At 42.3% G+C, this 21,527-nt stretch overlaps 5 protein-coding genes and 1 pseudogene across 7 annotated transcripts; 5 read left to right on the forward strand and 1 right to left on the reverse strand.

Annotated features, from left to right (window-relative positions):
• Nucleotides 1-357: 357 nt before the first annotated feature.
• trmt61b (tRNA methyltransferase 61B) lies at nt 358-3,405 on the forward strand. Its single transcript, XM_030357148.1, is given in 12 exon segments — nt 358-1,390; nt 1,522-1,624; nt 2,018-2,092; nt 2,095-2,190; nt 2,193-2,209; nt 2,353-2,427; nt 2,429-2,442; nt 2,776-2,816; nt 2,819-2,860; nt 2,863-2,968; nt 3,103-3,183; nt 3,301-3,405. Coding segments are annotated over 11 exon segments (1,410 nt in total). The 5' UTR covers nt 358-598; the 3' UTR covers nt 3,152-3,183; nt 3,301-3,405.
• A 1,209-nt stretch (nt 3,406-4,614) lies between these two features.
• On the reverse strand, nt 4,615-7,553 carry spdya (speedy/RINGO cell cycle regulator family member A). 3 transcript variants are annotated; one of them, XM_030356616.1, is made up of 7 exons: nt 7,383-7,553; nt 6,639-6,973; nt 6,329-6,387; nt 6,144-6,229; nt 5,848-6,019; nt 5,211-5,669; nt 4,615-5,052 (listed from the first exon to the last, which is right to left on the reverse strand). In XM_030356616.1, exons 2-6 carry the CDS (start codon nt 6,889-6,891, stop codon nt 5,211-5,213), a joined length of 1,029 nt encoding a protein of 342 aa, XP_030212476.1. In that variant the 5' UTR covers nt 6,892-6,973; nt 7,383-7,553; the 3' UTR covers nt 4,615-5,052. The 3 variants fall into 3 exon arrangements, with proteins under 3 accessions (XP_030212476.1, XP_030212475.1, XP_030212473.1); XM_030356615.1 differs by having other exon boundaries at nt 5,252-5,669; nt 6,639-6,892; nt 7,383-7,552; XM_030356613.1 differs by having other exon boundaries at nt 5,252-5,669; nt 7,383-7,552.
• Nucleotides 7,554-7,839: 286 nt separating this feature from the next.
• Nucleotides 7,840-9,935, forward strand: LOC115543450 (G-protein coupled receptor family C group 6 member A-like). The gene is made up of 3 exons (XM_030355814.1): nt 7,840-8,058; nt 8,688-8,976; nt 9,073-9,935. Exons 1-3 carry the CDS (start codon nt 7,865-7,867, stop codon nt 9,538-9,540), a joined length of 951 nt encoding a protein of 316 aa, XP_030211674.1. The 5' UTR covers nt 7,840-7,864; the 3' UTR covers nt 9,541-9,935.
• A 665-nt stretch (nt 9,936-10,600) lies between these two features.
• Nucleotides 10,601-12,172, forward strand: LOC115544249 (G-protein coupled receptor family C group 6 member A-like; annotated as a pseudogene).
• Nucleotides 12,173-12,640: 468 nt separating this feature from the next.
• Nucleotides 12,641-14,094, forward strand: LOC115544435 (photoreceptor cilium actin regulator-like). Its single transcript, XM_030357388.1, is given in 4 exon segments — nt 12,641-13,044; nt 13,046-13,575; nt 13,578-13,639; nt 13,641-14,094. Coding segments are annotated over 4 exon segments (885 nt in total). The 5' UTR covers nt 12,641-13,012; the 3' UTR covers nt 13,902-14,094.
• Nucleotides 14,095-15,509: 1,415 nt separating this feature from the next.
• On the forward strand, nt 15,510-20,684 carry LOC115544436 (photoreceptor cilium actin regulator-like). The gene is made up of 2 exons (XM_030357389.1): nt 15,510-16,347; nt 17,318-20,684. Exons 1-2 carry the CDS (start codon nt 15,510-15,512, stop codon nt 17,440-17,442), a joined length of 963 nt encoding a protein of 320 aa, XP_030213249.1. The 3' UTR covers nt 17,443-20,684.
• Nucleotides 20,685-21,527: the final 843 nt, after the last annotated feature.

Below are 21,527 nucleotides of genomic sequence, written 5' to 3' on the forward strand. Positions count from 1 at the left end.
GTCCCACGACCACTTGAACCCTTTACACTTACATTACACTTACGCTTTACTACACCCCATTACTTATTATTAGTCATTTTTACTTATTACCACTGTTTTAGTTGTTGTAGCCTCTTATTAATACTTACTTTATGTTATTATTTATTATTGTGATCTTTGCTGCTACTTATTGTTTACATATTTTTCATATTTTTATTTACTTTATCTTGCATTGTTGCTTCTTTGTGGCTGTTGATGGACCAAGCCAAACGACTTGGTTCACAAACGACTCTTGTGTACTTGTACAATAAGATGTAATACAAGTAATTCTGATTGGATACTGCCTAGAACCTGTCCATGCCTAGAACGCACAGGAGGCGGAGCATGAGTTGTCGCAGATTGATGACGTCAATCGTGTTGCTGCATGGGGAGCATGACATTCTGCTGCCGGATGCAATGCCATCGTTGGAGACCTACTGGACTTTCATGCGCAGCGTTGTAGTAGATATCCCAAAGTCTTTGTTTTCTCGGCTGTCGTGACTACAACTTCAATGTTTTGGATAAGTTCACTCAATTGTTTAGATATAGTTTTATATATTATTAACTGTTAATTTAAACCATGTCGATACATATCCCCATGGCAAGGGCTTTGCTTTGGCAGACGCTCGCACGAAATCAAATACCTAGTATTGGACACAAACGTTATAGGAAGCTGCATAAATACAATGTACAGTCAAGGGTCCATGAAGTAAGACGTTTTTCCGTAGGTACTAATAAGATGGACGAGGACGACAGCCAAAAAGTAGGACGAGATGTGTCTCTAGTCAGAAGACGTCCCCTGTCTCCACTGGAGAGAATTAGTCAGTTATTACCTCAGGAGTCCCTTGGACCTGAAGTGGAACAGTTAAGAGATTGTAATGATGACAGAACTGAAGAAAGCCTGGCTGTCACTGAGGATTCAAACACTCTAGTCGCATCTGACCAAATCTGTGAATCAGATACACCCATAAAGGAAATCACAATGCCCCAAGAAGAGATTACACATCTATCTAATGGTCGGACTGTTGCCGATTGCAGTGACGTGCAAAGCCAAATGGGGGCTGGAACTCCATCTCACATGGCCGAACCACTGCCAAAATCTCTCCCTCGGGAGACCATGATCGAGTTCGGGGAGCTGCTTGTTGCCGAGTTTCGCAAGAAAGGTCGGGTAGAGTTTAGGAAGATGTTCCAACTGCAGGAGGGAGTGCGTCTGCAAAGCTCCTGGGGTACCATAAACCACGACGACATGGCAGGGCGACCCTCGGGCCGGATTATGAGGACCACACACTGGGCTCCCATCCTCATTCGCCGCCCGAGCCTGGAGGATTATGTGCTGTTAATGAAGAGGGGACCAGCAATAGCGTACCCAAAGGTTCTGTTTGTTTAGTTCAGTTCATGGGCCTATTGTTACCAATATCTTTCTCTGTCATGGTGTGTTATAGAACAGTTCATTACAGACTAAACATTGTAACATTTGTATCCATGCATTTCTATTCCCTCCAGGATGCCAGCATGATGTTGACAATGATGGACGTGGTAGAGGGAGACTGTGTGTTGGAGTCGGGGTCAGGGTCCGGGGCGATGTCCCTTTTCCTGTCCCGAGCAGGTCTGTAGTACGAGCCACATACATTAGGCTTAATACATATGCGAGACATGCGTACAACATGCATCAATGGTTTTATGAAGACGTTAACACTTGAAACTGAAATCGATATTCACACCTTCTATGTTAAAGACTTCACAAGTGATATCAATAAACTGTTGCACTAATGGATTTTTTAAACCCTGACTACAATAAAATTAAATCCTGATGTACTTATCCGTTTAACTATTTACTAATCAGCAATTACTGAGTAGTGGAGTAACAGTGTTAGGCTTCTAAAATAGAAACAATGAAGTCAATTCTACACTGGTGGTGAAAATACTTTATTATTCGTGTGTGTGTGTGTGTGTGTGTGTGTGTGTGTGTGTGTGTGTGTGTGTGTTGCATGCACGGCAGTGGGCTCCAAGGGTACCGTGCTGAGTGTGGAGGTCAGGGAAGACCACCTCGGCAGATCGGTGAAGAACTACAAACGCTGCGGTTGTCGTGGGCCCGGCGGCGTGGGGGCGAGGAGTGGCCCGACAACGTTCACTTCCACCAGGCCGACCTGAGCTCCGCCTCCTCCCTGCTCGCCGTCGGGGGTTCCATTCGGTCGGTTTAAAACAGCAGAAATGCAAAATTACAAACTACAGTCCGTTGAGCGTTTTTTGTAGTTCTTTCCCCAACACAATAACCCAGCACATTATGGAGACATTTCATTCTTGAGGTACTGACATGGATTCTTTGTGTTGCAGGTTGCTCTAGATCTCATCAGTCCCCAGTTGGTATTGCCAACGGTGGTTCCTCACCTCCACCCGGGGCTGTGTGTGCGTCTACTTGGCTAAGTGTGTAACATGAGCTTCCCCACTAGAGTAGATAAGTGAACAACAAAATACGTAAACAACAAGGAGAATAACATTTGCTCATTAGGTGTGCAAAGCCCTTATTGAGTATAAAGGTGTGATCTCAGGTTTGCCATCCCATATTTGAGAGATGTTTTAAGAGGTTCTGTCAGATAGTCTGAAGTTATTTTAAATGTTTTTGAATCGTCCTTACACCATCCACAGTATATATATGATCACACATTACTCCACATTGATCAAGGTATATTGTACTTGCCTGCTTTTTTTTTTAATTGGGCCATATGGACAAACCTCACACTTGTATCGATCCTATAGTATAACACAAGTCGTCGATCTACTTGACGGCATCCGTTGCTCGTCCTTCCTCTGCTGTGCGAGCGCATCATCGAGGTGCCCGTCAGGATTGGCTTGTGGCGCCGGCTCGCCAGAAAGACGGGGACTTCTGCACAAGGAAGTCTCCCCTGTCCAACGAGGACAAGAAGGGACCTATGTGGAGTGGAGGAAAAAGGTGAAGTTCAATACAGCTTTTGATGAAAGATAAGACGTGTTAAGGAATGGTGTTCTTCATAGAGGTGCAGAAGGTGTTACTGGAAGCTTAGGATCACACAGATCCTGTTTCATCTAAATGTTTTATTTTTTAAGGAGAGTCTGCGAACGATGCACGGCCTTTCGGAAGCGTCCCCTACATTAGCAGACCACACCCGGAGCAATTGAGCCACACTGGTAACAACGCATTTGAATCCAGCAGTTCATCCTTCAATCTAAAATCTCACATGTGAAATATGTGAGATATTGCACGATAGTTTCCTGATTTGAAATTGCTTTTGTTTTCACTTTCAGCATTCCTGGTAAAAACTACGGAAATATGTACAGTAGCCTCTTTGCAATTGACATACATGTATTGTACACTTAGACTAATAAAAACTTGTGACCTGTTACCCTTCATTTTTGTTCGGGTGTGAATGTTATCAAACGAAGTTCCAGGCACAGGCATTGCCACGAGAATATGGTACATTTTCTTGGTTGGCAGAACTATGCCAAAGGGAGGTTTTGTATGAGACACAATAATGACAAAATTAAAGACAAAACAAGACCATACTGAAGTTTAATTCTCTTCTCTATTTAGCCCTCCGCTAGAAGAATAATCACAATAGAAACCACACACATGCACCACAACAGTAGTATTTAGGGTTTCACAATGTACCTATTGTTATTGAGGTATCAATTTTATTTGGGAGCGCCCGTATCTCAGCGGTGGAGTGTTAAAGTTTTCCCATAGGGGGACACTTTGATTCAGTCAAGGTTAAAACTATTCACTGATAGATTAAAAATTCTGAGTCAAAGTCCAAATGACCCATCATTTCTGGTCTGATAATGTAAAACATGGCAGAATGGCCAATTCTAGATATGCAAATATGCATACATTATTCTAAGAGCTGTCAGCTTCAGAAGGTAGCAGAATGTTGAAAATTGCCATGCACATTGAGGGCACCTCCCCTAACAAAGTTTGAAAGTTTACATAAAGATTGGTGTTGACATCTCATTGAATGACGGCGCAGTAATTCCTCATAAGCGAAATGCACCAATTTGCCTATAGAGGGCCCAAATTTCACACAAACGGCATCCAAATTTTGATAACAGTTGCCCAGTTGGTGACGTATGGTTTACTAGTGACATGCCTGAACATGAACGTTTTACTCATGTAAAAGAATCAGCCATTCATATCACATACTTTACTATTCATGTTTCCCAAGTGCACACGAACGGTCGCTGTCAGGAACACGCATAAGATTGAGCCTCATCACTGGTGAGCCGTCTTGTTATCACCAGAAGAGTGAATGCGCCTTCTGTATGTCTTGTGTGCGTTTGTGGTCACAAGTGGCTATGGGAGTAAAAAAAATATATAGTGTTGAGAACAAAGACAGAGGCAAAGTTTTGTAGTAATGACTCAACCCTTGATTTACCTGAAAAGGGGGGCTGCTGGGATAGGCGTTGGATGCCTTCTGTGACTGTATGCAATCAGTTATTTTTTTTGCTTTCACAAGCAACCAGTGAATAGTATAATTCATTCAAAAATAAGGCAAACATTATGGCTTGTGTTTTTGCAGCAGGTGATACAACTTGTGTATTTCAAACAAAGCACAACACTGAAAGTAGGGCAGGGTGAAAGACTGACTGGTCATTCATATAGAGCCTTTATTTAACACTTACAAAGGCAGGCTGTGTCATTTTAAAAGGCAGAGTAGAATGAAAACATGCCCTTAAAGTACCAGTACAAGACATCCTAGGACCTGTGGTCAGAGCCAATATAGATATTAGAGAATATAATATTATTCAAATTATTATTCCTTCATAAACACACATCAAGGAAGTGTTTACAATTAATGGTAGCTATGAAATTGCTTTGACTGAGTGGATATTTAGCTGTGAACGAAACTCGACGTTCCTGATGATGGCCTATTCATGTGTAACCCTGGGGAATCCCAGACAAGAATAATACATGTAACCCTAAACCAAACAGAGTTGTGCTTTACTCTTCGTTGATCCAGTCCATGGAGGCATCATGAGTAGACCCACAGCCAGAATCATGCCCTAAGAAAGAAATATATCCAAAAGGTCATTAGTCTGGTCATGTTTTAGTTAAAACCAGGTAAAATCTATTTACTTTATGAAGAGCTGTGTGTATATAGACCATGATCAACTAGGGGGCACCCCGTTTGAGAGGTCCATCTCCTAAGCATAGTTCTTACTCAGTTTTTCTTTGCAAGTGTTTTCATGGTTGGATCCTTACTGGGAGGAACCTCGGTGAGTCTGCAGGTGGAGCGCTGGGCCTGGCCTCTGGCCTTGCGGGCCTTCCCCTTGGGTGGCTTGGCCTTGGGTGGCTTGGCCTTGGGTGGCTGGGTCTTGGGTGGCTTGGCCTGGGGTGGCTTGGCCTGGGGCGGCGTGGCCTCCACCTCCAGCCAGAGCGGAGAGTCGAGGCTGGGGGTCGTAGCGGAGGAGCACTTGGAGGAGGACGAGGAGGAGGAGAAGAGGACCAGGCTTCGACAGCGTTTTGCCCCGTGCCCACATAGGGTGCATGGAGCAGGAGCCGCAGAGGGACCCCGTGGAAGGCACACCTGATCTCGCTGGCCGTTATGCCGCCTGGCGCCACTGTGGTGCTCCGCCCTCTCTCGTTGCCACAACAAGTGGGATGGCATGATGGCGATCACCTTGGAGTGGGGGGAATGACAGAGGGAAGCTCTCATAATACTGGAATATATTAGATGAAAATCTCAGGTAACAATGGGTACTCTGAAATGAAACTCTGAAGTACAGAACTCCCTTCAACTGGGTTGGTTTTCTTTTAGCTGATACATTTAAATGACACATTTACTGTGGCATGCCTACCTCCTCGCAGCAGCGCTTGCTCACGACACCTCTGTATTCCATGCGAGCCCAGAGTTTGTCGCGCTGCTTGAGGAAGTGTGGGAAGTGCTTCCTCCAGCTACTGCCCAGTGCCCAGGGGAATATCTCATACTTGTTCTCCTCCTCATCCTCCTCCATGGTGTTGGCAAGGTAACTGTTATGTAAGCATCTTAGTTCAGGCTCTGCTATATCGTCCAAAAAACGTTTGGAAAAAAAATAGCTATCCTGATGCTGGAAAAACATCTAATATAATAACTTGATCAACAGGTCAAACTTACAGAGCAATGAAAAAGTTTGTTCTGTTGTGTTCCCCGATGCTGAAGTCAGCCCGTTTGAAGTAGATAAAGGTCATGGCAAGGAGATACTAGTGAGCCAGAAGCAGGAATACTGTTAAAATCTGTAGATTGTGATCCCAATACAGTTTTAGAAGGAGTTTGTTAAGAGTCAAGAGTTTGGCAAGTACCTTGTCTGTGACTTTACAGCAACAGTCCCTGCACAGAAAGTCTTGAATGAGGACATCATCTGCAACCAAACACATTAATTTGTGATTAGGCCTACCACAAGATGAACATTTTAAATGGATCATGTTGTCGAATCTATGAACCTACATTATGGACATTTGCCAAAACAGCTGTGATTGAGTAAACATTATTTCGTACATTATCCACGATGGGTTAAGAATCCAGGATACAAAGGTATGATGACCAAAATAAACAGGAAATTTAGGGTATTGAAAAAGAACACTCATTCTTTGTAGTAGAAAAGCCATTCACCAAAAATTCTAAAGAAGGCGGTCATCTCCTCTCGCTGTACAACAAGTGTCGGCCCCGAGATAACTTTGGCACGATACAACTCATGTTGACACTGACTTGGCTGGCTCTTGCCTGCTGGACCCTGGGCAACTTGTTGATTGGGTCTTTTAAGACGGAGACTTCTCTTGATCTGGAGGGAATATGCATTGTTGGGCTTGGTGCGTACGGTTACCGAGGGCGGGGTCTGGCACCATCTCAGTGTTTGTTTCTTCATGCTGCCTCCGTTTGGATCGTTTGTGGTAAAAAAAACAAACAAACAAAAAGGTTTGCCCTTTACCACTGAGGATTGATTTGTTCTGGAATGAGATAAGGGAGACAACTATTTGAACCTGTTCACCAAGAAGTTGAACTGAACGGGTGTCATTCAAAGTGAGTTAGTCACACGCTAATGATTTCTGCAGAAGAGCATCTCAAACAATAGGTCGCTGTTTGTTTTCCCGTCACCTGTCACCGAGCTTTCTGCCCTGTCAGCTAGTCGGCTAGCTGACGTCAAATAAGACAGCCACAGATTGTAAAGCACATGTGACAAACAAAGGCATTTGCTAAACGATTTAATTTATATACAGTACAATCTATTTTCATTATAAATGCCTTGAGTGGTCATCTAAGCCCACATGTTAACTTTTGCGTTCTGGGCCACACGGCTAACTTAACCACTGGGCAAAGCATCAGAGCAGTTACTGGATATCAAATTTACGTTCTTACCTTTGCTCTGAAGGTTTATAATGAACTCTGTGGTTCTAGGGGGTTTAAATACGGCTAGGTATCCCAAGTAGAGACCATTGACAAGTGCGGTTCCCTATTATAGCAGTGTTTGGTACCTGCATCTACCAACGTCTGGTCCTCGTGCGTCTCTCTTGCCTTATCTCGCGCGCGAGAGCTCTCTCTCTATCTGTCTCTCTCTCTCTCTCTCTCTCTCTCTCTCAATAAATAAATACTATTAATGGTTATTTTGGTATGAAAAAACAAAATATATATATTTTTCGGTTAAACGTTTTAAAGTGAATTTCAATTCAACATTAAATGATTTGTCTTTCTGTCTTTTGTCTTTCAGCCAACTGGGGGATTTTTTTTTTCCCTTTCATAGAAATGTGGGTGTGGAAAGAAGGATTTAAAATGCTGAACCTGTCCGGTTTCACTATTTCCTCTTTGTCCCACATTGCGAAAGCATCACTCTTAACTGTACAATGTTACTGCAGGTACATTTGCTCATGCTGATTTGGACTCTTTCAGTGGGCCAGGTGTCATGCTGTGATTACTCTGGGTCTATGTGCGGTGCCCGAGGTCCAGGGGACATCATCATTGGAGTACTAAATGCCTGCCACTCTAAGGTGGCGAACCTGGAAGGGCGAATTCAAGCAGAGAGATTCAACTGCACAGGGTAAGCCTTCAACAAGTTTCTGTTTATTTCATAGTCTTTATTTCCTTTATTTCAAATAAAGTTGATTGCAGATGCAAAATCAGACAGATAGGTGTTAACAGTCTCACATGCAGTTCATATAACAATAGTTCATAAGAAAATGGAGTTGGTTGTTCTTTGTTATAATTGGTATAGGCAGCTATAAGGCATGCTGCACCGTTTAGGATAAAAGCAAGTCAATGTCATTTAAATGATATCCTAGAATATGAAATAAAAGAAATCAAAGACAGCCTTAAAAAAAAACAAATAAACTAAGTTGTGGAATATTACGTCACCCCGTATTATGTATTATATTTATTTATATTTCCTATTATTACGATTTTGCATAGATCACTGATGTTATTTATACATGTATGTTTATACTTACCTTAATTATTACAGCCATGCTTGCATTTATATGCTTAGTTTGATTCTTTTAGAGGCATATTTAAGGGTTGAATGCAAAGCGTTTGTGATTGTAAACTATGATATGATCAAAACAAGATGAGATTACATAGCATCATGCGATCATCAATACTACTGCTAACAGCTGGGAGAAATGTCGAAACGTAAACATTTCTAATTCGAACGCATTCTGCATTCTCATTCAGGTTTGACTTGGAATCCTTTGTGGAGACCTTAGCCGTCATTCACACGATCGACACAATCAATGACTCTGGCTTCCTTCCTGGCATCCGTCTTGGCTATTTGGTCTGTGATACATGCTCAGACGCCAGCAAAGGAATCCAAGATGCCATCCATATGTTGGCCATCAACCAAACCAAGCCTTTCGGATGTGACTTGATAGAGCGACCATTAGTTAAAGCAATCATTGGGGCACGTTATTCAGAGGTATCAACTGCTGTAGCCAGACTTCTGGGCCTCTATATGGTTCCCCAGGTGAGCATAAAGAAATAATATAGCATCTTCTCTCAATTTAATTTGTTTTCAATTGTCACGCAAATAACCACAAAGTGTTTTCGGATCTTTTTGAAGATAAGTGCCACGTCATCTGCAAACACTCTGGACGATACGTTACGATATCCGTCCTTTTTTTACGCACCATACCTAGTGACGTGCATCGACCCACGCCCTGGCCCAGCTCATGGCCCATTCTTCAAGTGGAACTGGGTGGGTGTCGTATCCGGTGATTATGACGACTACGGGAGAGCCGCTCTACACGACTTCTTAAAATATGCCGAGGATGTGAATGTTGTGCGGACTTCAATGAGGTCATACCGCATTACCTGGACCACCCTGAGAGCAGGCGACGGATTGACGAGGTTGCTAACTCACATCCAGTCCTCCGACGCTCGGGTGTTCTGCCTCATCCTGAAGGGGCAGCTGGTGGAGCAGCTTTTTAGGGTGATGATCAGCAAGGGGATCTCCAGGACCTGGATTGCCACTGATTCCTGGTCCCAGTATCAAGCGGTGGCTGAAATGACTGGGATATCAATACGATAGGAGACGTCTTTGGCATTCGGTTCATCACAGGGACCCAACCCCAGGGTACGAGCATTTCCTCACCAACCTTTCGCCTGGCCAGGGGGCTGTGAATAGGTTCATCGAAGAGTACAAGGATCTGAGGTTTGAATGTTACTCCAGAGGCTCAGAAACACCAGGATTGCCTTAAAGATAGACCTGCAGACCAGTGTCCATTACCTGACTCTCTGAAGCTGAAATCGAAACTTGCTTGTGTGCTACCAGACCCTCAAAAAGCAAATTGATGACTTTTTGGCTCAGGCTCCTGATCAGACGTATGCTCTATAGATTGGCTACATGGTCATAGCGTTCGCTCTGCGATCACTCCTCCAATGCAACACAACTACATGCCCCGGAGAGCGGGACTTTAAACCTGGCAACGTATGTATTTTTCAATACTATTTGGTAATGGGAAGACGTACATAGTGCAGGTTAATCTTGTAACCTTAACATAAATGCCTTATCAACATTTCATCAAACACATGCTCTTTGGTTCAGCTTTACTTGAAATGAAGAATGTAAATTCACCCCTTGATAAGAGGCAGTTTTACTTGATAAATCTAGCCTTGCAATGGCTATGAATTAATCAACTGGGTTAAGAGACAAAAAAATAGGCATTTTGAAATGTTATTGGAGGGTACAATGTGACGATACGCACTCTGGGTATTGAAGAGAAGACCATCGAATGGCATACTCCAAACAAAAACGGTAAGACGGGCTACAAACATACTGGAGTGACTTTACATAGATAACGTTTTTCTTCTTTCTTTAATTGCAATGTTTGTAATATTTGATATTTTTTTATCGTATTTTTTTTCAGATCCCTGAGTCAAAATGTTCACAGTCTTGTCCACCTGCTGAACATTTAAAAAAATCTCCATGATATTCTGGTTGATTCAACTGTAGTGAATGTGAAGAGGGATCCTTCACCAATGATTCTGGTGAGAATATTTTGGTGCATTTATTCTTATGAAAAATACAACCATACAAAATACTAAAACAAAACAACGTTTTTCTTTACAGATCTTCCCAACTGTCTAAAATGTCCTGGGGGAACTTGGTCCTGAGGGGTGCGAAAAAGTGTTATCAAAGAACTGAAAGTTTCTTAAAATGGGACGATCCCTTTGCTATTTCCTTGCTTGTTGTCACGGGGATAGGACTTCTTTTGCTATTTTCCATATTTGTCATCTTCCTGACTAAGCGTATTAGTGTCATTTTCAAAGTGGCAGGTGGAGAAATTGTCTTTGTTTATGATGGCTGGGCTAGCAGTTAGCTTGGTGCAGTGGTCTTGTTTGTTAGCAAGCCTACAGATGAAATTTGTAAATCCCGCCAAACTGTGTATGCCTTGGTTTTACACTGTCCGTCTCTTGCATTTTAGTCAAGGCCTTTCGCACCTTTCTTGCATTCCTGTTTGACATGAACCATGCAGCATATGCTGAATCAAACTATATAACCGGTTGTCATGTTGGTGTCTGGCATCTGGAATTCAAGGTCCTTATTGTCCTTTCTGGTTGATCTTTGATGCCCCTAAAGTTGACCGAGAAACCTCAAGGCAAAGCATTGAAGATTGTGTTGCAGTGCAATGAAGGATCCAACTGGGGATTTGGCATCATGCTCTCTTATATTGCGCTGCTCGCCAGCATCTGTTTCCTCCTTGCCCTCAAAGGTAGGAAGTTTCCCACAGCGCTTCAATGAAACCGGGTTACATCATTTTCAGTATGATCATCTATCTATTTGTGTGGGTCTAGTTTTATCCCCTATTTATGTGACCAAAATTCAACAGCGCCTGCAGTGCAGGCCTCTGCCATTGTTGTAGATCCAACTTTGGAATTATTTTCTGTCATTTTTTCCCAAAGTGCTACATGATGCTTTGCAAGAAAAAGCATGACACAGACAGACGGTCATATTTAAAAAACTGTACACAACTTTTCAATCAGCACAATAAGCAATGAACTGTCGTATACCCCTGATTCTGGGGCACGGATCTGATGTAGAAAATTCATTTGAGAAGTCAATTTTATATAACAGATGCTGGGGCAAGCACCCCAAACTCTTCCAGGGCCTCTGCTATGACAATGAAGGCGGAGTCCCATAACACTGGCATTTCCTCATCAAATCAAATAAGGCAACGGCTGCGAGCAAAGTCCCTTTGAATATTTACTCAGAAACTGAGTATTCCATTTTATTAATCTGAGAATTCCACTGAAACTACGTGTACTTTTCTATTTACTGCTTGGCATTAGCTGTGTCAGTAACAACCAAAATCGTTTTACTGCATGGTAAACAGAAAACATACACAGGAAAAAAACAACATATTCCTCCTCAGTCATCCTCAATCTTTAAAACTTAAGCAAATAGTATTATCAATTCTGTCTATAAATTATAAACAGCCAGTAAATATGTTTTACCATCATCCTGTTATTAACCCCACTCCCTGCCAAAAAACTCTATCCCTCAACTACTCTTGAGGAGTTGTGTTTTATGATGAATTAAGGAGGAATAATAATTGGAGATCAGGCAGGATTAACAGGAAGGAGGGCAGAATTTAAGTAACAATGGAAGGTGTTTGTTCTGTGTATCCTTCGTAAGCCCACAAATAAAGTGTTGAACATTGCAACTCTATTGTCTATTTTCGACATCGGACTGTAAACTCTTCACTGTCAATAAAACAAACTTAATTTCACTTGTGTGGGTTTTTCTTTGTCATTGTACCATAGCAAAACCACTAAATGTGGCATGGCAATCCGTTTTAACACATTTTTCATTGTAACTTTGTAAATAAATGACTTACTGATATGTGTAGCATTAAAAAATGCAATAACACTACATTTGAACCATTATATAGGAGGCACACATCGGGCCCCTCAACATAGTGGTTTTTGTATTTTATTTTTTATGTTACACTTACAAATCAACACATTAAAATGACTGCCTGCTACCCAAAAAACCTGTTGTTGTGCCCTGTGCCTATAGATAGTGACGTGCAGCCAGTCCTCATTACCTAAATGGGCTTATAGTCTTAGAGGTAGGTGAGTTGCACGCTTTAACGTGACATATGTGCACAGCGAGGGGGTTAAGTAAAAGCCTCCCTAATCCTTTTAGCTGCGTGTGCTCAGCCAGGCACACACAGATGTCTCTGTGTTTTGGTACATGCTTTATTGAAATATTAAAGGAATGAAAAACAAGTGATGACGAATAATATATGGATTTGCTTTCCTCATCTATGGATTCTCAGCAGAGACATTGAAGACAGCGTTATCAGTTTATTTTTCTTTGGGGACGAGCTTATGTGACGCAGAGAGCATGGAAGGCTGAACAACCGAAGCCATCTGATAGATGACAGAGCCAGCAGGTGGCTAAGGATCTTGTCAATTGTTTTGGGCTGCTCACAGCATGTTTTACCCTGCTGTATTGTGACCCTACCGTGAGAGAACCAGAGCCTTTTGTGCATACAATGGGCTGTTCTCCATCAAAAGGTAAAGCTTTTGGGGACTTATGGCTCCTTCAGGAGGGGTAGAGCATTGCTACCCGGGACAGAGGATGCTAGTCCTCGAGACTTCCAGTGTGGCAGAGTCCAGAGATTTGTCCGTATCAGCAGATGGAGAAACGAAAGAGAGAAAACCGGTCAACGGCCCAGCCCAGTCATCGCAGAGGGAGCCTCCGTTCTCGCCGCAGAAAAGGAGAACTTGTTTGTCGGATCCGCCTCAAGAAGTGGTCCATTTGGATACTGCAGGAAGTCAAGCAACAAGTACACTCCGGCTGCGAAGGGGAAACAGAAGTCGGTGGAGAAAGATACGACGGACAAAAGATTGGCCAAGAAACCAAAGAAAACTAGCACAGGTGTTAAACCTGTTAAAAAGGAGAAAGTGAAAAAAGTAATTCTCTCAGAGCAGAAGGTAGACTTCCCAGAACCTCTGGTGAAGGCTCACCAGGCTGCTTATGGTTTTTTAAACCCAAGTATAACTAAATATGACATTCTACTGGGACTCTTGGAACAGGCCACACAGACCCAGTGTCTGTGCAGCCTATGGCCGCCTTCATGCTCATGCGTTATGAGGAATTAAAATCGTGGCTTGGAAGCAATGGCTTACGAAGGAGAAAAACTCCTGAAGGAAAACGGTGAGCATCTGGCTTGGCCAATGTCCAAACGAAAAAAACCCTCATCTTCTTCTCCTTTGAAGCCAGCCTCTGCCGACGTTGTACCCCCCACCAGATTTGCTGCAGCAGCTGCTCCAGTACACCACACAACGGATGCAGAATGTGTGCCAGACTGTTGGGGGAATTGGGGATTCCGCTTTGGAGGAAGCCGTGGAGTACTTTGCAATCGCTCTCTGAGCTTTTAGAAGAGAAACTGCATATCAAGCGTGCAACGGATGCTAGGCTAATGCAACTTCTCACACGGATTGAAACAGCCTCGCTACGTAAGCCTGGACCAGAGGATTCGGCTCTCTTTAGCGAGGACAGTGGTATTGGGGCCGAGAGCGAATCCCTGGCTGGATCTGAAAGGCGGCTTAGGAGAGAAAGCTGTGAATCTACCGAAACAAATAGAACTACTAGTAGCAGTCCCATTGGGTGCAACGCAACTACTAGGAACTGGCGTTCGAGTCGAAGGCTAGCAGGTAAAAACAGTTTGAGTGGGTCCCTCACGTCCATAGATTCTACGTGTACAATAATGGCCAAGGAACTAAATGACACAGAGTCAATCCTGGGTTCGTTCTCGTTGGACTATGGTGAGGAAGATGACATCGATGGTGTTGGGGATGCAGATGTTGATGACAGGGATATGGTGGTTAGAAGGCGAGCTAATTCATCTCCTATAGACCCATCACAACGACCTCGACGTCTCGCACCAAAGCGCATTGAAAACCCGCGTAATGTGGAGATGACTTTAAAATGAAAGACGCCATCAGTGGCCGTATTCAATTTGTTCCATCACAACATGCAATTTCCAAAACTAAGGTAACAGGAAGCCCAAAACATAATGGAGAACAGTGGAGGGAGGAGGATGAGGAGCGATCTTGTAAGAGACCACAAACTGCCGCTTCTGTTCGGAGGGCAGCAGTACAAAAGAGCCAAGTGTCCAAACAGCGACGCTCTCAGTCTGCAGAGTCTCTGAGGAGCAGGGGTGAAGACCAAACTCTACTTGAGTTAGAAAGAACCCAAAAAGTTCTCAATCAAAGGATAGAGAGAATGAGCAAGGGAAAGGCAGGATCAAACACCAGAACGGTTCCATCCCAAAAAAATCTAGGAACCTCTCCAGCACAGTCTCCAGCAGCAATTCGTAAACAAGGTCCATCAGTCAAGAACAACAATGTTCAGCCTCCTAAAGAAAAGGCACACTTGATAACACAGCCCTGCAAACAACAGGAGACGAGCTGTGTGGATGAGGATGATGAAAAACCAGCCGTCCAAACATCCAAGGGTCCGATAAAAGCTACTCCACCACCAAGCCCTCCATCATCACCACGAACTTCATCCGGATTTTCCAGAGGGCGGAATTCTGTCAAAAAACTGATCGATACATTCAGTAAAGGCAGGGAGCAATATGAGGAAACCCGCGTTTTAGGGCCTCTCAAAGGTGTCAGAAAGTGTGGCGTTCCTGTCATGCCAGGCTTAGGTAATATTGAGGCCGTTCTCAGTACTGGAATCACAAGCTGTCGAGATGAATCAACATTGAATGATAAAACGGATGATTTAGATCTTGACAGTTTTCCACCACCTCCACTAGAGGTATTAAATGACAATTCCTTTGAGGGGGCTCACCGTTTTGCTTCATCAGATAATGGATCAACAAAAAAATTTAACTCACCTGTCGCTAAGAGAGCTATTGTATCACGGTTTAAGGGCCTCAGTACAGTCAGTCACAGTGCTGCCATGTAAAGGGAATCTGCCACAACTCTCCAGGGTCCCCGCTCGTGATGAGACCTGACACACATGACACAGTTACGAAGATGGAGCCAGAGAAAGCCGTGGCTACCTCCACTCAAAAGCAAGCTAAAAAGATCACTCATCTGCAGGAATCTTACGAAACCCATTCTGAGGTCTCATCAATAACTAATTGTCATTCAGGGCCATTTCTCAGCAAAGCAGCAGCCTCACTAGGAGAACAAAATGATAAAAGACAACCAGATCCGGAGTTCAAAAGTGTGCCTCAAACCATAGTTAGCAACAGCCAACCATCTGTCACCACACCTTTGTCCAGGGTGCGAATGCTACCGTCAACACCTTCGGTTCCAAGCACCGTGCAGCAACGACTCACTAGTCCCTGCAGTTCTAGTAAGCAGCCTATCCCTGCCTCTTCAAGCAGCCCCCCAGTCAGCCGGAAGCTTCCCACTCCACCGCCTGTTCACAGGAGACTCCCAAGCCCACCTGTTACACGGCGAAATGTTCCAAACCCGGCCTCCTCGTTTCCTTTCAAGGCACCATCTCCACCAGCCTCACCGCAAGTTCAGAGATGTTCGCGGGCGAGCAGCAGCTGCAGCAGTAACGACTCTTCTACGTCTAGGCTGACGGGCAACGCTCGCTCTGTGTTTGGCCTCGCTTCCCCATCTCTGTTTGAGGCCCAGCCTTACTCAGTGCCTCAACCTCCCCAAGCATGGACCTCTGCTGGGGGTTCCCTTCATCCGCGCCCTTGGGGAAGCCATGCGCGATGTCCTGTAGCTCTCCGAGGACCGCAGCCTTTTATTCGGCGCTGCCATTCAGAGCGAAGAACAAGTCTGCCATCTCGCTCAGCTGTCAGCTTCTCCATGGCCCAGAGCTGTGGGAGCGAGCCATCCTTAAATACACAGGGTGAGTGATCCATTGCCGTCTTTGCCCCGTATTGCATAAAATGTTCTCATATTCACAATGTCATCGTCCCAAAATGACAATATGTGTTTGTCTCGGTGGGATGCATGAGTCAACTGAAGGAGAACTAATAACATGCATCATATTCATTGATTTCTGATCTCAAAATGGTCAAAAAAATAAACCTAAAAACAAATTGAGTTAGTTAAATAATTCAATAAATAACTATATTTCACAAAACACTATTAGTAGCAGTAAGTTGTCCTAAAAGCTAATTCATCATGTGTCGATATTCCTATTTTGTATATTCCTCAACAATTTCTACAAATTGATTCTGCTCCACAATATACCCTAACAGACCACAGACATTAGAACACACAGTTAGGATTTGTCTTGTGTATCTTAGGTAAGGTTGAAAGATTAACAACGCTGTATTCAGGTTAACTTCAGCACTTACTTATTCTACCCGACATGGATACCAGCAGCATGTGTATTAAAACCGCAAAAGCTCAACAGTCACGTGTTGACTTGGAATCCTATCCCCTGTTAAATTTGGCTGATTAAAGGTAAAAACAACATAATCTCATGATTACTTTAGATTTGCCTGCCTATTCAGAAAACAGCTGACTTTAATTTTCCATATTCCTTTTGTTGCATGTCAACTCTCCAACTTCTGTATCTTTTTAATGATTCATGATTTATTTCCCTCAATTAAATCCCTTTGAGTTCCTGTTTATAGTTGTTCTCCAGCCCCAGAATGATCTGAATATACAGTAATCGTTCTGTACATGTAGTTGTTGGTTTCCTGGGAGGGATTATGTCTTCCATCTCAGGATGAAAGTAACCAACCGTGGCTGTGTTTCTCTCACTGGCTAATCTCTGTGACGCATTTAGCCTGAGTCTAACTGGCATGGCCCTACCTGGCCCTATTCTCTAATCTACCGTAACCATGTCCCTTCCCTTTTTTCTCATAGGCTGGGGGATGAACCTCCCAGGGAGGATGAATTGTGGAGGAGCCAATCAGATCTGCGAACTACCTCACGCTCTCTTACTCACCCTGATCTATGCATTGTGGGTCAGTCCTTACATCGAGTATGAAGGGGCTGGTAACGACCAAGTGGGATTAGGGATTAGCAGGCCTCTCAAAGGATTTCTTGTTGTTTTGAAGAAAGTTATCCCTTTTGTTTTTTTTGAGAACAACTTTTCTCTTAACCTTACTTTAAATGTTTTTTTGAAATGTTTTTGTATGATTTTATACAATGTGTGTGCATCTGTGTGTCTTTGCGTGAATATATACACAGAAAAAACACATACTGTACAATACAGTACATACTGTATATATTTCACGTTATGAAAACACTCAATACATTGAATGTCTGGCCTTTTGTTTTTCTAAATATGGCTAGGTTAAACTCACTGCGTATTGGATTTAATTGATCAAGTAGAGCCTGTGAATATTTTGGATATCTTAATGAATATTTCTGTCTTTATTATTTCTGTCTTCTTCTAATGAGAAATTATTTGTCATAATTTGTTGAATATAAAGACGATTTTGTTTCAGGTAGTTTTTCCACGTACCTACACATTTTAAAGGTAGTGCCTAGAAGTTATTCTAATTGGGATCAGGCGGTGTTATCATTTGATCATCCCAGATATAGTAGAGTTTGTTTTAAGTAAGTCTTTACTGTGAATATAATAATTTATATTAACCATAATGGGTATAAACCACACAAGCTCTGGTTAAATTAACCTTCTTCCTGGGAAATACCAAACATACCAGATACAGCAGAAATAGAATCGTACAGGACAGTTTTGTTTTGTTTTCATTGCGCTATACTTAGAGTAATTATTTCATAGAGGTGACATCATAGGTCAAATATATAACTTAGCATGAGTCTGCCATTTTTCTGTACCTACACTGGGCTGCACCACCATGCGGAAGTTCAAACATAGCCTAAGGCATAAGTAACAACTCAACTCTAAAATTAGGAATTGCTTGTTTATCTAATTATTGAGTTGGCTCCACCAACACAAATAGTAACATACATTAACACACATTGCCAAACACAAACATTTTCCTTAACACAAGATTTCTATTTTGTGTAGGCATAAACAATACTGTGAGCTAGCTTCTTTGTATCATGTACATTTATTTGCACGTACGTTTCCATTAATTGCGTGAATAGGGGTGTGTTGACAGTCCCTTTGGTGGCATGTGAGATTCCGATACAGCTTATTTAATTAATGTAATTAATGGTTATTAGAAACACCTGTAAAGCAGAGAGATACTTGTTAAAAGTCCCAGCGCTGGTATACTCTATCAACATCATGTTAGGCCTCTTTTCCAATCAAATTACAAGGTCAGAACTCACTGCGTACAAGGAAGTCAATGTACAATGTACACAGTGTTGCCATCAGAAAGAGTGAACATTATAAAGCAGGGCAATGGAAAATTCTGGTTAACGTCTGTCATGTAGGTCTTGTGGGAAATTTTTTGAAGATACAACCGAAGATATGCAGATGTCCTATTGTACTTAGCAAACAGTGTGAAAAGTTTGTGACGGGCATTGGGGGAGTTCACACATCCTTCCAGCTGTGAGGCTTAAAAAAGATTCCCCCTGCGTGTGGGATTAGGGAGACCGGTCTGCTCAGTTCACTCAGTAGAAAAAAAGAAAGTGGGAAGAAATTGAAACCGAGGTAAAATGAAAAAACACATAGAAATACAAACAATAACATAATTCGTTCAGATTTATCAGAAGGGTTGGCTTGAGAAAGGAATTAAATGTTAACTTAAATCCAAACAAGTTGACTTAAGAGCGCCTTGCATGGCATGAGACAAGGAAAAAAAACACACTTCTTCCTCATTCACTGAAATGAGCATTGCTACGGTGGACCGGTTCGACCGGTGATTCAGAGCACATCTACTTATGATTCACTGATCAGCTGTTTCTATCAATAGAAAAGGACATTGAATGGGACTGTTTACAGTGAATTGTTTTTTGTATCTTATCATCATGCATAAGCAGGTGGTTTTGTAGAGGTGTCTTGTCAACAATGCATTCAGACTGGAGAGTGTGGTTGGGTTACCCACGACCGCTCAGCTGGTAGACAGAAACTTTAACCACTCGACTAGGCCTGCCTTAATTGTACTCAGGTCTTTTTCTCTTCATCCATAATTTATTTCCATGAATTAAAAAAATAAAGCTTGCTAGAGAGCACAAGGAAGGCCTTGGATCACAGACATGACTGAAATTGAAAGACCACCATGCTATTATGCTAATCACTGATCATCTAATAAAGAGATTATTCAAGGATGCCAGTCAGCTAAAGACTCAAAGGAATTGGTCCCATTTAACTTATCACTAATAAAACTGACGTCATTTTGATTTAGGTAAATATGTTAAGCTGTTTTAATCATTGCTTATGTATAAATATGATTTAGCTTTATATTTAAGTAGTTTTTACTAATTGTGTCTGTGGCCAACTGCATTTAACTGCAGGCATCACAAACATTGAGTCAGTGTATATATATATACATATGTATATAAAATGCTATCCGCCACCTAGGTTACTTTAACTTGGCTCCTCAAAGGACGCAGGGGGTTGTGTTGAAGCTGGTTTAGTAAGGTTTGTAGATTATTACAGCCTGGGCTCCATGCGGGATATATCTTCTGGAATGTCTGTGTGGAGATGGCTGGAATTACCGGTGCAAATTGAATGCACAATGTGCAACAAGTGTGCAGCTTCACCCAGCCCCAGAGTCCAATCAGTCTTACTCAAGCCAGGTAAACCAACCATAAGCCACACACATTCACACACCACAATATATATTATCATTCTTTTTTTAAACAATCCTTAAAACTTGTACGCATTTACTTGTAAAAAATACGTTTAAGTGTGCATACTTCGATAACTGTAGTTAATCTCTTATGTTGTAGTTACGGATGACCGCCACTAAAGGGTGCTATGTTTCCTATTTCCATCGTTCATCTCTTGTGCTCTTTTGACCATATACGTACAGTATACGACGTATCTATCTACAGGTATTGTTTCTATATAAATTGACATTTTGGGGAATTAAAACCTTCTGACGTAGGCTACTAATATAATCTATAATTTTTATTTATTTTTATGATTGGCTCAAGTTCTAGCTCAGTTTCAATACATATTGGACAAATAATGCAATGATGCAATTGCCAGTGTCAGATTTGTATTAACCTTTATCCATATGATAGTTTTTGACAGTATTTTGTGTGGTTAACATTGCTTAAAACCTAGTAAACATATATGATATCCTGCTAATAAAGTGTGTGTCACTTTTCCCATTCATACAAACTAGACTATAACTGGTCTATTTGCGGTCGTATTTCTATGGATGGTGTCCAGACCAAGGACCGGAAGGTATTTATATATATATTTTAAACAATATTACCATCCCAAAGAGAGAGTGAGCGAGGTCCTGACCCGGACAAGATTAAGAAGGGACCTGAGACAAAGGAATATTCTTAGCTGACGTATACAGATGTGCTTGGCCGCTTATCCAGTCAATCTTCCGAAGCAATTTCAAGGAGTTGGCCCAGACAGACTTTTATGAAACTTTTCTGGAGGCTGATAGCATTTGTCATGAAAGGTCACCGTGATCCGAGGAAATCAAGGGGAGAAAGAAAGATGTTGATCTCACCAAACCTTGCCGAGGTTACAGTTCAGATCAAAGATCTGCCACTCCAAAGTACAAAAAGAATGAAAGAAAATACTTTGATATATTTCTTCACCAAAACAATTGTGCTCCTGCAAAAGCTAGGCCAGGTAGCCGTGATAGCATGTTACTAAGCTGCGAAAGCAAAAAAATCCTTTTAATGTTTGAAAACGAGGTGCTTCAACAAGGCATCTTCATAATATAAGAAAATCCTCATAACGTACTTTACCAGTAAAAAACACTTAACCTTGACCACTAAAAAAGCCCAAATTGTGTGCTTGTATGTCCCTTTTCTCTCTGGCCTTGCAGTGTTTGTTAAGATGAACACAATTGTCTCCTCAGATAAACGTGTCTTATTGAATCTCACTGATCCACTATCACAATATCACCAATCGTTGATATGGCCAGAGGGCTTTTTTGACCAGGAAATTTGATCAGTCAATATTGCTTTCCTCTAACGTCTTGACCGGCTCCAGTTGTTTCCTAG

This window comes from Gadus morhua, chromosome 5 (assembly GCF_902167405.1).
Source record: "Gadus morhua chromosome 5, gadMor3.0, whole genome shotgun sequence".
NCBI lineage: Eukaryota > Metazoa > Chordata > Actinopteri > Gadiformes > Gadidae > Gadus > Gadus morhua.